The sequence below is a fragment of the Sprattus sprattus genome (genome assembly GCF_963457725.1).
Source record: "Sprattus sprattus genome assembly, chromosome: 12".
Classification (NCBI taxonomy): domain Eukaryota; kingdom Metazoa; phylum Chordata; class Actinopteri; order Clupeiformes; family Clupeidae; genus Sprattus; species Sprattus sprattus.
Window position 1 is genome coordinate 10,815,879 of NC_137910.1, and position 15,332 is coordinate 10,831,210.

Genomic DNA, 15,332 nt, shown 5'->3' on the forward strand with positions numbered 1-15,332 from the left:
TGTTACGTTGATGACACCTAGCTCCACCTGTCTACCAAGCCACCAAGCTCCACTCTTCAACCCTTTTCCCTATCTGATAGTCTACTGGAAATATAATATTAGTTGTACTAACTTAAAAGTGTGAGTGTAAAACTGTCATAGGTACTAAAACGACTTTGGTCCTACTTATTTTCTCTGATTATTGACAGTTCCATAGTTCCTCCGTCTCTACAAGTTAAGAGTCTGATGTGTGCTGCAACGTGTGAAGGATGACACACTTTCACATCACTCTGCCTGCTTATTTCCATCTACGCAATATCAACTGCATACACCCATCTCTTACACAGTACTGCTATCTAGGGCTGGGCGATATGGAAAAAAACATATATCACGATATGGATTATTTTATATCACGATAGCGATATATATCACGATATGCCCTCTTGCTTTACTGGATAGGGGTGTACTTAAAAGTGTGATCCATCACGACCTGTACCACAATTACGCAGATTGTACTGAACGTTTCCATTGAATCTTTAAATAGTAAGATTAAAACAAAGTGCATGACATTTAGTCCAGTGCTTGTGACTTTTAGTGGTTCTTTAATGTAGGCCTACTTTCAGAAGATAAATCAAGTTTAATTTAATTAAAAAAAAATCTTTTCAATGTTTGTTCATATGCTATAGCAATAATGATGAGAAAAACATTTTCTTATATGGCCACGTATAAAAATAAGAAATTCCATTACACATACGCCCCATTGACCGCTTCAGCCCGTTGGTGCAACAGTGAAGATGGTCCTGTAAACAAACGCAAGTAAACGATGGAGCTGCGTTTTATCTGGATAAAAAGCATATTAGCGTTTACATTTCCCAACCAATTTCATTTTTATCTTCAAGGGTTTATGATCTACGTGGAGTACCAAAAAAAACCTCCATGCTACTTAGAATCTAGATAGTTAAGCTATAAACGCCAAAGACATATACACATATGCTATGTCTATGATAATCGCTGCTAGATGCTCACTGTTCTTGTGCTCCCACAGCTCCTTCACTTTTGAAATACTGAAAAGAAATCTAAACTAACGAAATAGTGCATCTTAAACTACAACTATTTGACCATCATTGAGAAAAATGGAACAGAATCTGCTAATAAATGGCTACATTTGTATTATACTCGTATTATACGGCTCTCCAAAATGTTCAAAAAAGTTCCGTTGATTTGAATGGGCCACCCCAGCATTTGCACGTCTGTAATGTCTTGATTTTCACTGCTGCAATAAAGTAATGACGCTGTCATTAGCAATGGGTGTCGATGCCCAATTGTATAACAGCGGCTGTGGTAACAGTTACACCACCTTCCTGCAGCGCGTCCATTATTCATTTTTTTTTTAAACCAGAATTAAATTTCGCGGGCTCTCACCGTCAATCATGTCGCAAGCGTATGATGCAAAGCAGCGTAATGTAAAGCGGTGTCGTGTCGCAAAACCACGTTCTCTAAAATGTATCTTAATATTCTTTTTTTACAGTTGTATAAACTTAGAGTTTGCATAATAAGAAAAGCAAAATGTTATATTAGGATGTGAAATTATATTAAAATGTATATTAGCTGTAATAGTGAAAAAATAAGTTTATCACGATAGAAACGATAGAGGAGAAAGGTCACGATAGACACGTTTCTATCGTCCTCACGATATATATCGTCATATCGCCCAGCCCTACTGCTATCCTTGTACATGCTCTGACCACATCTCTCTCTCCTTCCCTCACACTCGCTCTCTCTCACTCTCTCTCATATTCATATTAACATCCGTGTGTGTGTGTGTTGCTGATTTTTCTTGGGTTTTGTAAGGTGTTCTTGAGTCCCCTTGAAAGGTGCCTATAAATAAAATGCATTATTATTATTATTAATAATAATAATAATAATAATAGTAAACGTAATAGTAATCCTAAAAATAAAAACTCCGTCACTAGATATTTCTTTTTTCTGTGACTTGGTAGACCCTTAGCAATTGTAATAGTGGTTTAGTTGTGCCCTGAATGCAGTCAGGATCTATTATTGTACATCAGTGAGGGTGACTTTCAACTGTGTGTGTGTGTGTTTGTATACATATGTATGTGTGTGTGTGTGTGTGTGTGTGTGTGTGTGAATGTGTGCATGTGTGTGTGTGTGTGTGTGAATGTGTGCGTGAGTGAGTACATATATGTGTGTGTGTGTGTGTGTGTGTGTGTGTGTGTATGTGAAGGTGTGCTTGAGTGAGAACATTCGTAAGAGCGTTGAGCACATGTCGACCGACCCTGAAACTGAACACTGTGTGGAACCCCATACGGAAGTGGAGCATGGCAGCGGATATTCCATCTGCCGGGGCGGAATAGGCGGGCTGCTCCATCCGAAATTCTCTGTGGGTGTTTACAACCCAAGTAGCCTCCTCAACCCCTCACACGTCAGCCTGGGGGGTGTGTGTGTGTGTGTGTGTTTGCAACCCTAGCAGCCTCCTCAGCCCCTCACACGTCAGCCTGGAGAGTGTGTGTGTGTGTTTGTGTGTGTGTTTGCAACCCTAGCAGCCTCCTCAGCCCCTCACATGTCAGCCTGGAGAGTGTGTGTGTGTGTGTGTGTGTGTGTGTGTGTTTGCAACCCTAGAAGCCTCCTCAGCCCCTCACATGCCAGCTTGGGGAGAAGGAGAAACGTCCTCAGTCACAGTTAAAAAATTCATGAGTCACTAGTTCATCTGCTATGTAAGTGGCCACATGGGCCGCTGTTAAGAGCCAAACTATGCTAATCACTTACAAAACACAATTATAAGACTTATAATACTTCAGCATGGAGATCTTTTTGGCCCTTTAAAGCGCCACCAGATCAGCTCATATTAGTGGCGTTAATCTCTTCAGGGTCTGTAAATAGAACTTCTGGCCACACGAGTCAGCTTTTTAAAGCAGGCTTCTTGCTCCGCACGCAGTGAGAGGTGGCAGCCCTTGCCTACAGGCAGTGTGTGGTATCAAAGGAAGTGAACAAAGCTAGTCTGCACTGTCTGCACAGGAAGTCTGCGGTGGGTGGCTGTCTTGTGAAACATCAGTCACGCACGCCAGAGCTGCTCCTCTCTGCAGTCGTCCCCCCCCCCCCCCCCCCCCCCTCTGATTTAACCTAACACCAAAACCCCCCCACAGAAAGTCTCATATGTCATATGTCTCCGCTACAGCAGTTACAGCCATGATGGTGTAAACTAACGTGTTCTGTTCTTTTCTGCCCTTCGATTTCCCCCGCTCCTTCTCTCCTCTTCTCATCTCATCTCCTCTCCTCTCCTTCCTCCCCTCCTCTCTTCTCTCCTCTCCTCTCCCCTTCCTCTTCTCATCTCATCTCCTCTCCTCTTCTCCCCTTCCTCCTCTGCTCTTCTCCTCTCCTCCTCTCCCCTTCCTCTCCTCCTCCCCTATGCTCTTCTTCTCTCCTTCCTCTTCTCCTCTCCTCTCCTCCTCTCCCCTTCCTCCCCTCTTCTCATCTCCTCTCCTCTTCTCCCCTTCCTCCTCTCCTCTCCTCTTCTCCTCTCCTCTTTTCGGCTTCCTCCTCTCCCCTTCCTATCCTCTCCTCTTCTCCTCTCCTCTTTTCGGCTTCCTCCTCTCCCCTTCCTATCCTCTCCTCTTCTCCTCTCCTCTTTTCGGCATCCTCCTCTCCCCTTCCTATCCTCTCCTCTTCTCCTCTCCTCTTTTCGGCTTCCTCCTCTCCCCTTCCTATCCTCTCCTCTTCTCCTCTCCTCTTTTCGGCTTCCTCCTCTCCCCTTCCTATCCTCTCCTCTTCTCCTCTCCTCTTTTCGGCATCCTCCTCTCCCCTTCCTCTCCTCTCCTCTTCTCCCCTTCCTCCCCTTTCTCTTCTCCTCTCCTCTCCTCTCCTCACAGTACGGATGCCCTACTTCATTGACTTGAAGCGGCCGCAGGAGCAGGGCCTTAACCACACCCACAACTTCTACCTGCAGCGGGAGGAGGGCGTCAACATCGGCGTGTGGTACGTTAGCACCAATGCCCATGCCCAGGGGCTCGAATGCCCTTTATCCTCGCTGAGCCAGCAAAGCAAAGCGAGGGGAGAGGGACAGAATTAGAAGTCTTTGTTCTTGTTTTCCCTCCTCTGCTCTCTCTCTCTCTCTCTCTCTTTCTTTCTTTCTTTCTTTCTTTCTTTCTTTCTCTCTGTGTTTCTCTCTCTCCCTTGTTCACCCTAGAGCCGTCGCCTGTAAGGGTGTGAAAAGTGCCTTAGGTCTGAGGGCACAGTTGCACGGCTTATTGCACACACACTGTGTGTGTGTGTGTGTGTGTGGGTGTGTGTGGGTGTGTGAGAGAGTGATCGAGAGAGATTGTGTCAGCTATTATCTGTGTGAGTGATTGCGTGGAGGACACAGAGCACAGGGCAGGGGGACATTCTGTTTTAGTGAAAAGGACAGAGTGGGCCCTTGGGTCTTCTGCACATCCGAAGTGCAAGCTGGTGATGTCTGCACAATGAACAGCCATGCCTGATTTGAACTTCACCCACCAATGTGTTCCATACAGGAAAACATGCTGCTGGTCTGCACTGCAAAAACAGTGGGTGATGTAGATAGAATACAATAGAATAGAAAACTACAACCAACCACATATACAATTATCCCCAAAGAAAGAAAGCCCTGTTCCTTATCCAAACTTAAAACCAACATCTGTCTCGAATGCAACCTCTGACTAAAGGCGGCCATCTGATCCTGAGCTATCCATTGCGATGCAGTGCCTGTTGTGCGTGTCATCTTGCAGTGTCTGATTTCTCTGCCTTTGTGTGTGTGTGTGTGTCTGTGTGTGTCCCTCAGGCACACGGTCCCCGCGCACATGTGGAAGGAGGCCCAGGGGAAGGACCGCGAGTGGTACGAGAACACGCTCCAGTCCTTCCATCCCGTCATGCTCTATCTCCATGGAAACGCCGGCACCAGGTAAGCAATTGATCAGAAGTGTCCGTTTTTCCTCTAGATTACGTGTATTAGGAGCATGCCGGAGCATCCGTCACACCTATACACCAAAAACAAAAACTATGTTTATTATTTATGTTGTATTGATTTGAAGTCTCTTTTGTGTGCAGCCCTAAGTAATTGGGCTCTTAACTTTAAATTAAAATATAAACCTCCCAAGCTTGAACCTCTGGGAAGATGCTAAAGGTTTTCTGCTAAATAGAACCTTAGCACAGTATGGCTGGTGCCTGTATCCAGGGCAACGATTGTATATTGTGCTGAATAAGAGTTGGGCTTAAGTGTTTCCAGTATTAGCCACATTCACTGGGGTCATCCCTTTGACCTGGGTATTTAAGGTTTTGTCAATGGCTAGAAGGAATCAAAGAGGCACATCACTCAGCCCCTGGCCAAAGTGTTCCATAGGCTTGGTGTTGGTATGGACTGTGATCTTTCCTGTGCTATACGCTAATAAGTAACATCTCTATACTCTTCCAGGGGAGGGGACCACAGAGTACAGCTCTACAAGGTGAGCGAACACACCCAGCTGCAAGATATCACTACTGGTGGATGACATCGGCATTAATTGTTGCCGGTTACATTTGCATTTAACTCAACACATGTAGCGTCTGACAGGGAAGCGTATTTAACTCAACAAATGGAGAGTCTGACAGGGAAGCATGGTGTGTTTCATGTGTTTAGAACCTCATTAAGGTGGAGTTTTCTTGATTTACATTGCATCCTGTGTACAAAAATAAATAAAAGCTGTGATTATTGTCAGCATTCAGCATCTTGTTCTTATTCGTAAGGTCCTGGTTTACCACAGGTTTGCAGATGCAAGCTTAATGCCAGCAGTAGAACATATCCAAGCTATTTCCCATAGCATAGGAAAGCATAATGCTTGTTCCTAAATGCTAACCCAGCTCTTCTCTCTCTGTTTGTTAGGTGCTCAGTTCATTAGGCTACCATGTAGTCACGTTTGATTATAGGGGTAAGTTGGAATTTCTGCATTGTTTTTTTTATTTTTATTTTCAGTTCATTGTGTCTGGACAACAGTAATTGAAATGTGTGTGTTTGTGTGTGTGTTTCAGGTTGGGGCGACTCTGATGGCAGTCCTTCTGAGAAGGGCATGACCTCAGATGCCCTCTTCATCTACCAGTGGGTGAAGCAGAAGATCGGCAGGAAGTCCCTCTATATCTGGGGCCACTCGCTGGGCACGGGGTGAGTGTCAGGCCGGGAGGGGAAGCTCTGAGACCCACACGTCTAAACTGACCAATGAGGACAAAACTCTCTGTTCGGGAGAATAAAATGACTAGTTGACCAACTAGCTGGACTTGCTACTATCTTGAGAAAAGCTGAATTACAAACAATTTTGTCCAATTTCTCTGATGTCCCTCATCATTTATTTATTTATATATATATTTATATATATATATACAATTATAAAATAAGGCAGAACAATAGCATAATTGGCTTAATTCCTTGTTCCTTTTTTTGTCTTTTTGACCTTGCTATTGCTGGATTTTAAATCTCATGTGTGCGTGCGTTTGCGTGTGTGTGGTAAGTGAGAAAGACCGTGTGTGTGTGTGTGTGTGTGTGTGTGTGTGTGTGGGTGTATGTGAGAGAGAGAGAGAGAGAGAGAGTTGCTGAATCATGACTAATAAGATGTGTTCATGTGACATCAGATGTACTCTCTTTTTTCTATTTTCCCCTAGCGTGGCCACAAACCTCGTCCGACATCTGTGTGAGCAAGGTAAGTGTGTGTGTGCTCATTATTCCAGGGCTAAATTTAGCCATCTTTCTCTCTCTCTCTCTCTCTCTCTCTCTCTCTCTCTCTCTCCCCATAGCCTTGAATTCTTCAGGCTCTTATAACCCAGTCAGGGCTCTAACTCAACCTGCTGCTCCCCCCTCCCCCCTCTTCAGCACTCCCCTACACTAGCCGCTATTCTGCACAATTGTGACGTGTCAGCAGAAAGGGACACTTTCAGTAGAGGCTATAAAAGCATTCAGCAGCGGACCTTTAACCAAATGTCCTCTCCTGTGTGCAAGACTGCGCTTTGGGGGCTGGTGTGGGGGTGAGTGGGGGGCTGGTGTGGAGGTGAGTGGGGGGCTGGTGTGGGGGTCAGTGTGGGCTTGTGGGTGAGAGGGGGAGATGAGGACTGTGCTTTCAGGGCTGGTGTGGGGGTGAGTGGGGGGCTCTTGTGGGGGGCTGTTGTGGGGGTGACTGGTAGCGTTTGGGAGAGAGGGGGAGATAAGGGTCATCCACAGCGGTGGCAGGATCAGAGTGGATGTTATCAGAGGCTCGGTCTGTTTGGTATGCGGTCATGAAGGCATGCAGCCAGCACAGGAAGCACTGGATCAGCCTTTGTGGTCTCTAGGCACACACACTCACACACACACAAACACACACATACCACACACCCAACACACACACACACACACACACACACACACACACCACACACACCATTCACACATACCACACACACACACCATACACACATACACACATACCATACTCACCGCACACACCATACACACTCACCGCACACACCACACACACATACACACACACATACACACATACACACCATACACACATACACACATACCACACTCACCGCACACACCATACACACTCACCGCACACACCACACACACATACACACACACCGCACACAAATACTCACACTCTCACACACACACACACACACACACACACACACACACCTGATTACCCCCAGGTCCTGTTTTGCCATCAGCATCAGGTTCCCAATTCCTGAATTATAGCCGAGGTGTAGGTTTCTCTCACCTCCCTGAAGGTCCAGCTCAGTTTCAAGAACACATTATCTCTCCCAGCGCGGTACAGTCTACTGCGCTGACAATAGGAGTGTGAGGGGGAAAGTTACAAGGCTTCCTGTACACAGTATAGTGCTTTCATCTTGTTTACAGCTTGATTTGGTCCGGTTCCAAGGTTCCATTCGGGTACTTAAGTGTTCGATTCAAACATCCTTTTGAAAGCATTCAAGTCAAATTCCTGTCCTTCCCATCTGCAGGAACTCCACCAGACTCTCTGATATTGGAGTCTCCCTTCACCAATATTCGTGAGGAAGCCAAAAGCCATCCTTTCTCAATGGTAAACATTCACGTCGGCTGTAGCCCTGTCTTTCTTGGCTTTAGAAACAGAATTGTTACAGTAAAACAGGAATAAAATCATTCTCATTTCATTCCCTTGCTACAGGTCTACAGATACCTACCTGGATTCGATTGGTTCTTTCTGGACGCCATATCAGCAAATGATATTCGATTTGCCAGCGACGAGAAGTAGGTTTTCTTTTGCCTCTTGCATTTCAACAGTTGGATGCTGTGCTGTCAGTGGTGGGGAGGAGAGGGGAGGGGAGGTGAAGGCTCTGCTGTGTACCCTGTTAAAGAAGACCAGGCCTGGGAAAGATCATTAAATATCTACAGTGTGGTTAGCAGGTCTGCTGCCAGTGTGATTTTTTTTTTACACGGGTACTGTAGGTCACCTCTGCCCTACGGTCCTGCCATTTCTTTACAAAATGGAGTTTAAGCCAGATCTCCATGTGAGCTCAATCACTCAGATTGTGGCCTCTTTCTCTCTCTCTCTCTCACTCCTACTCTCTCACTCTCTGTCTCCCTGCTGCAGCGTGAACCACATATCGTGCCCTGTTCTTATCCTGCATGCAGAGGACGACACGGTTGTACCCTTCCACCTGGGAAAGAAGGTATGGATCATCAACCTCAGACACACACACACCCACACACACACACACACACACACACACACACGCACCATTTTGAAACTGAATGCGTCAGACGAGATTACAATGGATGCCAATATCGTCGTGGGTTCTGGGCACTCTTCACCAGGAGTGCTTTTACAAGGAATAAACCAGAGCGCTTTTTCTATTGTTTAAAACAACTTAGTCTGTTGGCTAATAATTCTCGGTTGTCAAACCTGTTTTTAAATGCCCAAGCAAATTCCTTCAAAATAACAGTTCTACTGTTAATCAGGGTATGTGATTTGGAGGGTTTTTTTGCACTTAGATTCCTTGACAAGCTAATGTTGTTTTTGTCAAATTAATATAGTCCACCTCACGTCCGTTCTGGAGAATTTATTTAAACGTCCAAACTTTTTGTTGTATGGAAAACCGTTCTATGCAAATTTCGTTGTATGCCAATCCAGATTCCTTTGTATTCAAATACAATAACGGCTTTTCTATTCTATGTTTATTACATGCTTAACATGTCCTATTACAGTGACGCAAAGTTGATGATCTTATTCTGACTTGTTTTTTATTGAATCGATCTTTTACTTTGGTGTCATGGTATGGAAACCTGTCTTCATAAAAGGAGAAATGTTTTGAACCGAATCGTTAAATGGTCTTAGAGGCTGATTGGTGAGTCACAACTTAACCTGGAGACCAGACAGTTAAAGCGGATAACTGGTTCATTTATAAATGACGACTCCCACCCTTTGCACACTGAGCTTCAGCTTCTTCCCTCTGGATGAAGGTCTATAGTCCCAAAGTGCAGAACAAGGCGGTATAAAAATAGCTTTGTTCCAGCAGCGATTACTCAGATGAAGCAGTCACAGCAGCATTGCAGAGATGATATAGAAGCAAAAATGTTTTATTTCCACTGTAGTTTTTAGTGGTTGAGGACTGATTGGAATACTCTATAACTGTAATACTTGTGTCAATTGTTGTTTGTAAAATGTGTGTCTAGATGGATGATGACTCCCCTACCTCAAACCAAATCTACCTACGGGTCCAAATAAACCAACCGGAACCAGGGATGGTTTAATGATTGGCGCATCAAATGTTCCCCGTCAGGGAAGAATAGGTCACCACGCCTATATCCAAAATCCTTGCCTCAACAGAAAAAGTAAAATTTACCACCGGAGTTAAAGACAACCCATCCCAGGCAGAACAGGCCGATTTTTTTTCACCATCAAAACAGGGCCCTCTGATTCAGATGACCTTTAGTGCTTTGAATGTAATTTTCCGGTTTGCATCGTCAGCTGGAAGTAGATCCTCATGTGTGCTTCTTCCATCTTCTCCCCTCTGCTCAGCTGTACAACATCGCGGCCCAGTCCAAGAGCCTGAGTGGACACAAAGTCCAGTTCATCCCTTTCCCCGTCAGCCTGGGATACAGACACAAGTTCATCTACAGGAGTACCGAGCTGCCACATATACTGAGGTACAGCACAGGCCCATGGGCGTTCAGACCCTATTTATCGCAGCACCTATAACATAAGAAGTATTAAGAATATTTAATTACAGTGCATGAAATGCCCTGTATTGTTATTCCTAGGCATTTTCTTCTTCTTCTTCTTCTTCTTCTTCTTCTTCTTCTTCTTCTTCTTATTCTTCTTACCTTTTTCTGCGATTAATTCAGCCCGAACCGCTTAACGTAGAAACTTCATTCAAACTTTGTCGCGTAGTTCTTGTAAAGGACACTTATGCTATGTATTTTTCACTTTTCTAAACTTTATACTTTTTAAGATATTAAATAAAAACGAATCAAAATTTTCCCATTGACTTACATTGGGCCATTATGCCATCATAATAGGGTCTTTAAACTGGCTTGCACCTGTGCTTCACTGACAGCTACGCCAAATCAAAGGAACCTCTTCTCTGTCCCTCTCAATTTAACTGTAACTAGGAACATTAAGACACCTTCCATTCTCTACTTTTTTTCTCTCCATCTCTCCATCTTTCTCTCTATCCCTCTCAGTCTACTTTCTCTCACACTCAATCTCTCTTCTTCACTCCATTTTTATCTCCTTTTTTCAATATTTTCACTCTCTTTTTCTCTTTCACTCTTCTTTCCTTCTTCCACTCATCTTTCCTTCTTCCACTCTTCTTTCCTTCTTTCACTTTTCTTTCCTTTCTTCACTCTCCTTTCTTCTTTCCTTCTTTCACTCTTCTTTCCTTTTCTTCTTTCCTTCTTCAACTATTATTTCCTTCTTTCACTCTTCTTTCCTTTCTTCACTCTTCTTTCTTTTCTTCTTCCACTCTTCTTTCCTTTCTTCACTCTTCTTTCTTTTCTTCTTTCCTTCTTTCACTCTTCTTTCCTTCATCCTCTCTTCTCTCCTTTCTTCACTCTTCTATCCTTTCTTCTTTCCTTCTTCCACTCTTCTTTCCTTTCTTCTTTCCTTCTTTCACTCTTCTTTCTTTTCTTCTTCCTTTCCTAACTTTTGCATTTCATGCACTGGTATTTCCTTCAGGAAATGCATTTTCTAGTTTAATTATTAAGAATTATTAATTATTTTATTAAGTTATTATTACCTATAACATAAGCCCTTATTTGCACAGTTCATTAAGCCTTACTGCCAGCATGGGCTCATTCCTAAAGTCTGGTTAATTAGGTCCTGTAGCCATTTAAAGGAACGTTGAAAGTGTCAGAACACAACACCGACTCACAGAATAGAGATCTGTGCTGTTGAAGAGCGTAGACCCCCCCCCCCCCCCCCCCCCCAAGTACACCAAGACATGATGTGATTAATGATAATCAATTTGACTGAACCCTACCTACCTTTTTAAAGTACCAATATATGATAATCAATTTGACTGAACCCTACCTATCTCATTAAAGTATCAATATATGATAATTAATTTGACTGAACCATACCTATCTGTTTAAATTATCAATATATGATAATAAATTTGACTGAACCTGAAGTATCAATTGAGAGGACGATGAGGGTTAATGAGGTTTCTGTCTCCTCGTCCTTCAGCTGAGAACTTTCATCAGTCTTGGGCGAGATGAAGCTTAATTTAAGTATCTTTTCTTGTGTGTGTGTGTGTGTGTGTGTGTGTGTGTGTGTGTGTGTGTGTGTGTGTGTGTGTGTGTGTGTGTGTGTGTGTGTGTGTGTGTGGGGGGGTTTTCTTTTCCCCTCTTTGTCTCTCCTCTAGTGACTTCCTTGGCACAACACACCCCCACGTGTAGCTGAGAACGCCTCCTGGACACCCCCCTAAACACACGCTTACACACACACACACACACACACACACACACACACACACACACACACACAAACACACCTTTTTCTCAAAAGAACATGAACACAAGTTTAGAAGTTGTGTACAAGATACGTCTCAAACATATGCAATGCACACACACATCTAGTACTGTACACACACACACACACACACACACACACACACACACACACACACACACACACACACACACACACACACACACAAGCATGAACTGAAAGAAGAATGGTACCATTCCATTCATTTTGCATTCCCTTAAACTACTGACACTCCTGCAGGACGACAGAGAGAAAGAGAGAGAAGGCGAGAATGAAGGGATGACATATGAATCTGGGAAGAGTCTGCGGGCCAGTGGTGTGTGTTACAGAGGGGAAGAGTCGGAGGGCCAGTGCTGTGTTACCGTGGGGAAGAGTCGGAGGGCCAGTGTTGTGTGTTATTGTTCGCATTAGCTTTTTTCTATTTATTCAGCCCCATTCCCACACCTTCTTGAACGTCTTGCCACTGCAACTGATCTCTAACTTGACCGCTCTCATCAATCAGTTCTAACCTCTGGACATGATGTCATAATGTGAAATCCAAATGTTTTTTCTGAAGCGCCTTGTGGAGGATCAAGGGCACAACACAACTTTATATTTGTGAAGTTATATACTTGAAAGTGTACAATGTATGGACATTTTATTTTATCTTATTTTTCCTTTTGTTTCTGATATATTCCATCTCCCCCCACACACACACACACACACACACACACACACACACACACACACGCACACACACTAGTCTTATCACAGTTATCCTCATAAGGCACTCTGAGGCATTTAATGAATGAGTAATGTTACAACAGAAGAAGGTGGTAGCCTTCAACGTGTACTAACAGAGACAATAGCAAACAGCAGGTCAGTGGTCAGCATCTTCTCATGCAACGGTGACTCCAGGGGTCTATCCTACTTCCTGTCATTTGTTTTGGTTGGACCAGCCCCCCCCACCCCCCCCCCCACGCTCATTCACTGGCAGCCCCCCTGCGCTTGAGAAGAGTGGCATGGGCGATTGTCCAGCTCTCCGGGTGACTGTCAGAAACCTGTAACGGTTCAGAGCCCTGTTCACTTCCTAGGCATGGCAGCCAGCCGCTGGAGCCAGCGATTACAGTTGAAGGCCAGGGGAGGGAGGAGGGGGATGATCTGGGGGTGGGGTGCGGTTGAGAGCCGTGCAGGTTCTGCTCTTGTTGGGGAATCATGAGAAAAAGAGTCCAGGGGGGGGGATTTGGGTTCACTCATCAGAGTTTAGCTTTTGTGTTGATTCGTGGCATGAGTTTGTTTACCCGGAGCAAAGTGGAGCGCATCGCTGCGTCACTGACCTTTTTTGTGGTTTGCGTTCGTGCTGATTAGGAGAGGAAAGTGATCCGGGGCGAATCGCTTAAAGTGCCTCTCTCTCCTCTCCTCTCCCTCTCCGTCGCCAGGCGGTTTTTGAGCAGAAATGACACGGGGCCTCGGCAGTCGGACGGGGTAATTGGCGGAGGCGGAGCAGAGGGCCTTGTGGCTGTGACAGGGAGACCACCACCACCTCCCCTCTTCCCCTTTTGAAGAGCTTCATTAACCAGAGAGCTAGTGGCAGCAGATCCTCACACATTAGCCCAGTGGACTATCGTGGTGACACTTCATATCTTCACATCTCTTCTGGTGATCTTAACGCTCTCTTGCACTTTTTTCATTTATTTTAAAAAGCAAAAAAAAAAAACAGTCATGACCCAGTTCCCTAATAGCCAAGTTAATGTCATTAGTCACAGTACTATTTAAAGACCTACTGCTGAATATTGAGGCTGGGAGTTTTTCTATGAAAATGTCCAGACGTCCTTTACTGTCTTCTTACATTCCTCCCGTGGAGTAGCCAATCAGTTAGGCTTATGATGAAGCGCTGATGAAGTCGAGTGAGGAAGAAGGGCTTACTGGTTTAGTTGAGGGATGTGAGTGCAATTCCATTTTAAGTTATCGCAAAAACAGGAATACGGCTTCCTCTATTATACACTTGTTTACCCCTTTCCCCTTCTCATTAACCAAAGCAACGTTAATACTAATGCAGACATTCTTAGCAATATGCTTGGCGATTGTTTTATTTTTTTTTGTCTTTGTTTGAGAATGGCATACATTTTTTCCACAGACCTTTTCTTGATTATTTATTGCTTGTGGCCACAGTGCTAGCCTGTGGAATGTAGCCTGCTGTAGATCGCTAGAGTCGTCTCCGAAAGGGTCAGTAGGTAGTTGGACAAACATTTGCACGCGACATTAACAGAACTGTGTACATGCCTTACATAAACACCAAGTTTATCTAATGTTACATTTATACGGACAGGCAAAGCTCTCTGAGCGGTGGAGAGCACCGAGGCGGCTTCTCTACGTGCATATTCATCTTTGAGCCCAGTTTGAGTGGAGGGAGCTGAGCTCCACGGGGTCTTAGGTGATGTGACCAGTGGTGGAGTCCAGGGTATACGCAGGAATGCGGAGTATACCCACTTATTTTTCAGTCAGGATTGAGTATACCCACTTCTCAAAACAGGGTGTTTATCCTGTACTGTATGGGCTGCTTAAAAAAAATGAAGAGTATACCCACTTCTCCGGGGACCACTACACCATTGGTCATAGGTGATGTGACGTGATGACAACGATGATCTTTCACTGTCTCTTTCAGTCTGAATCTGAGAGAACACTCTTAACTTGCATTGGTCTCCAAAATGGCTGCAATGGTTTCCTTGGTGACTAACATGATGCTTGGGTATCTTCTGTTCACTGTTGTGTGGAGTCCAACGTGCATGTTAGTAGAGTTTAGCAAGGAATGAAAGGGGTGACTTTCAAGGTCGCTTTGTGTAGGAGATAGAGTTCTATCAGAAAGAAATTATGCATATTCAGGATATTTACACTTTTACCCCACTCAAAAGCACACATTTCATTAAGTATGTATTTATTTTCTTCACCTAGGCTGGTGGACAGCAGTGATTGGCTTTACAGGTTGATGTTCTAATGGGGCTCAGGTTGCCACAGACCAGACTGTTTAAACTATCTGCATTCCCTCCCACCATGCCCAGAGTAGTCCAGTGCAGTGGGACGAAGAGAACAGCCAGGGATGAGTTCTTTATAGATTGAAGTTGGAAAAAAAGACACATTGATTAATCAATTTGAGGCCAATATTTGAATTAGTTTATTTTTTACAAACTGAAAGGCTGACAGTATGAGATTAAGAGATGGAATCAGATTAGAGAGTGTTTATCTTTTTCTCTAGGCCTGATTGATTAGTGAACTCTTAAGGGCTCTTAAGTTCCATGATGGATAAAGTTGACAATGAACGTTTGGCTGATAACGACCACTGAAGATGGTAGAACTCTGACA

General features: G+C 44.3%; 1 protein-coding gene across 1 annotated transcript in view; it reads left to right on the plus strand.

Moving 5' to 3' along the window:
- The window catches only part of abhd12 (abhydrolase domain containing 12, lysophospholipase), a 25,334-nt gene extending 13,372 nt beyond the window's left edge, over nucleotides 1-11,962 (plus strand). Inside the window, exons 4-14 of the mRNA XM_080848798.1 lie at nucleotides 3,867-3,972; nucleotides 4,796-4,915; nucleotides 5,426-5,456; nucleotides 5,873-5,918; nucleotides 6,019-6,148; nucleotides 6,643-6,680; nucleotides 7,984-8,063; nucleotides 8,169-8,251; nucleotides 8,595-8,673; nucleotides 10,023-10,150; nucleotides 11,869-11,962. Coding sequence (XP_080704924.1) covers nucleotides 3,867-3,972; nucleotides 4,796-4,915; nucleotides 5,426-5,456; nucleotides 5,873-5,918; nucleotides 6,019-6,148; nucleotides 6,643-6,680; nucleotides 7,984-8,063; nucleotides 8,169-8,251; nucleotides 8,595-8,673; nucleotides 10,023-10,150; nucleotides 11,869-11,902 — 875 coding nt within the window. The 3' untranslated portion in view covers nucleotides 11,903-11,962. The remainder of the gene's footprint in view (nucleotides 1-3,866; nucleotides 3,973-4,795; nucleotides 4,916-5,425; nucleotides 5,457-5,872; nucleotides 5,919-6,018; nucleotides 6,149-6,642; nucleotides 6,681-7,983; nucleotides 8,064-8,168; nucleotides 8,252-8,594; nucleotides 8,674-10,022; nucleotides 10,151-11,868) is intronic.
- Nucleotides 11,963-15,332: the final 3,370 nt, after the last annotated feature.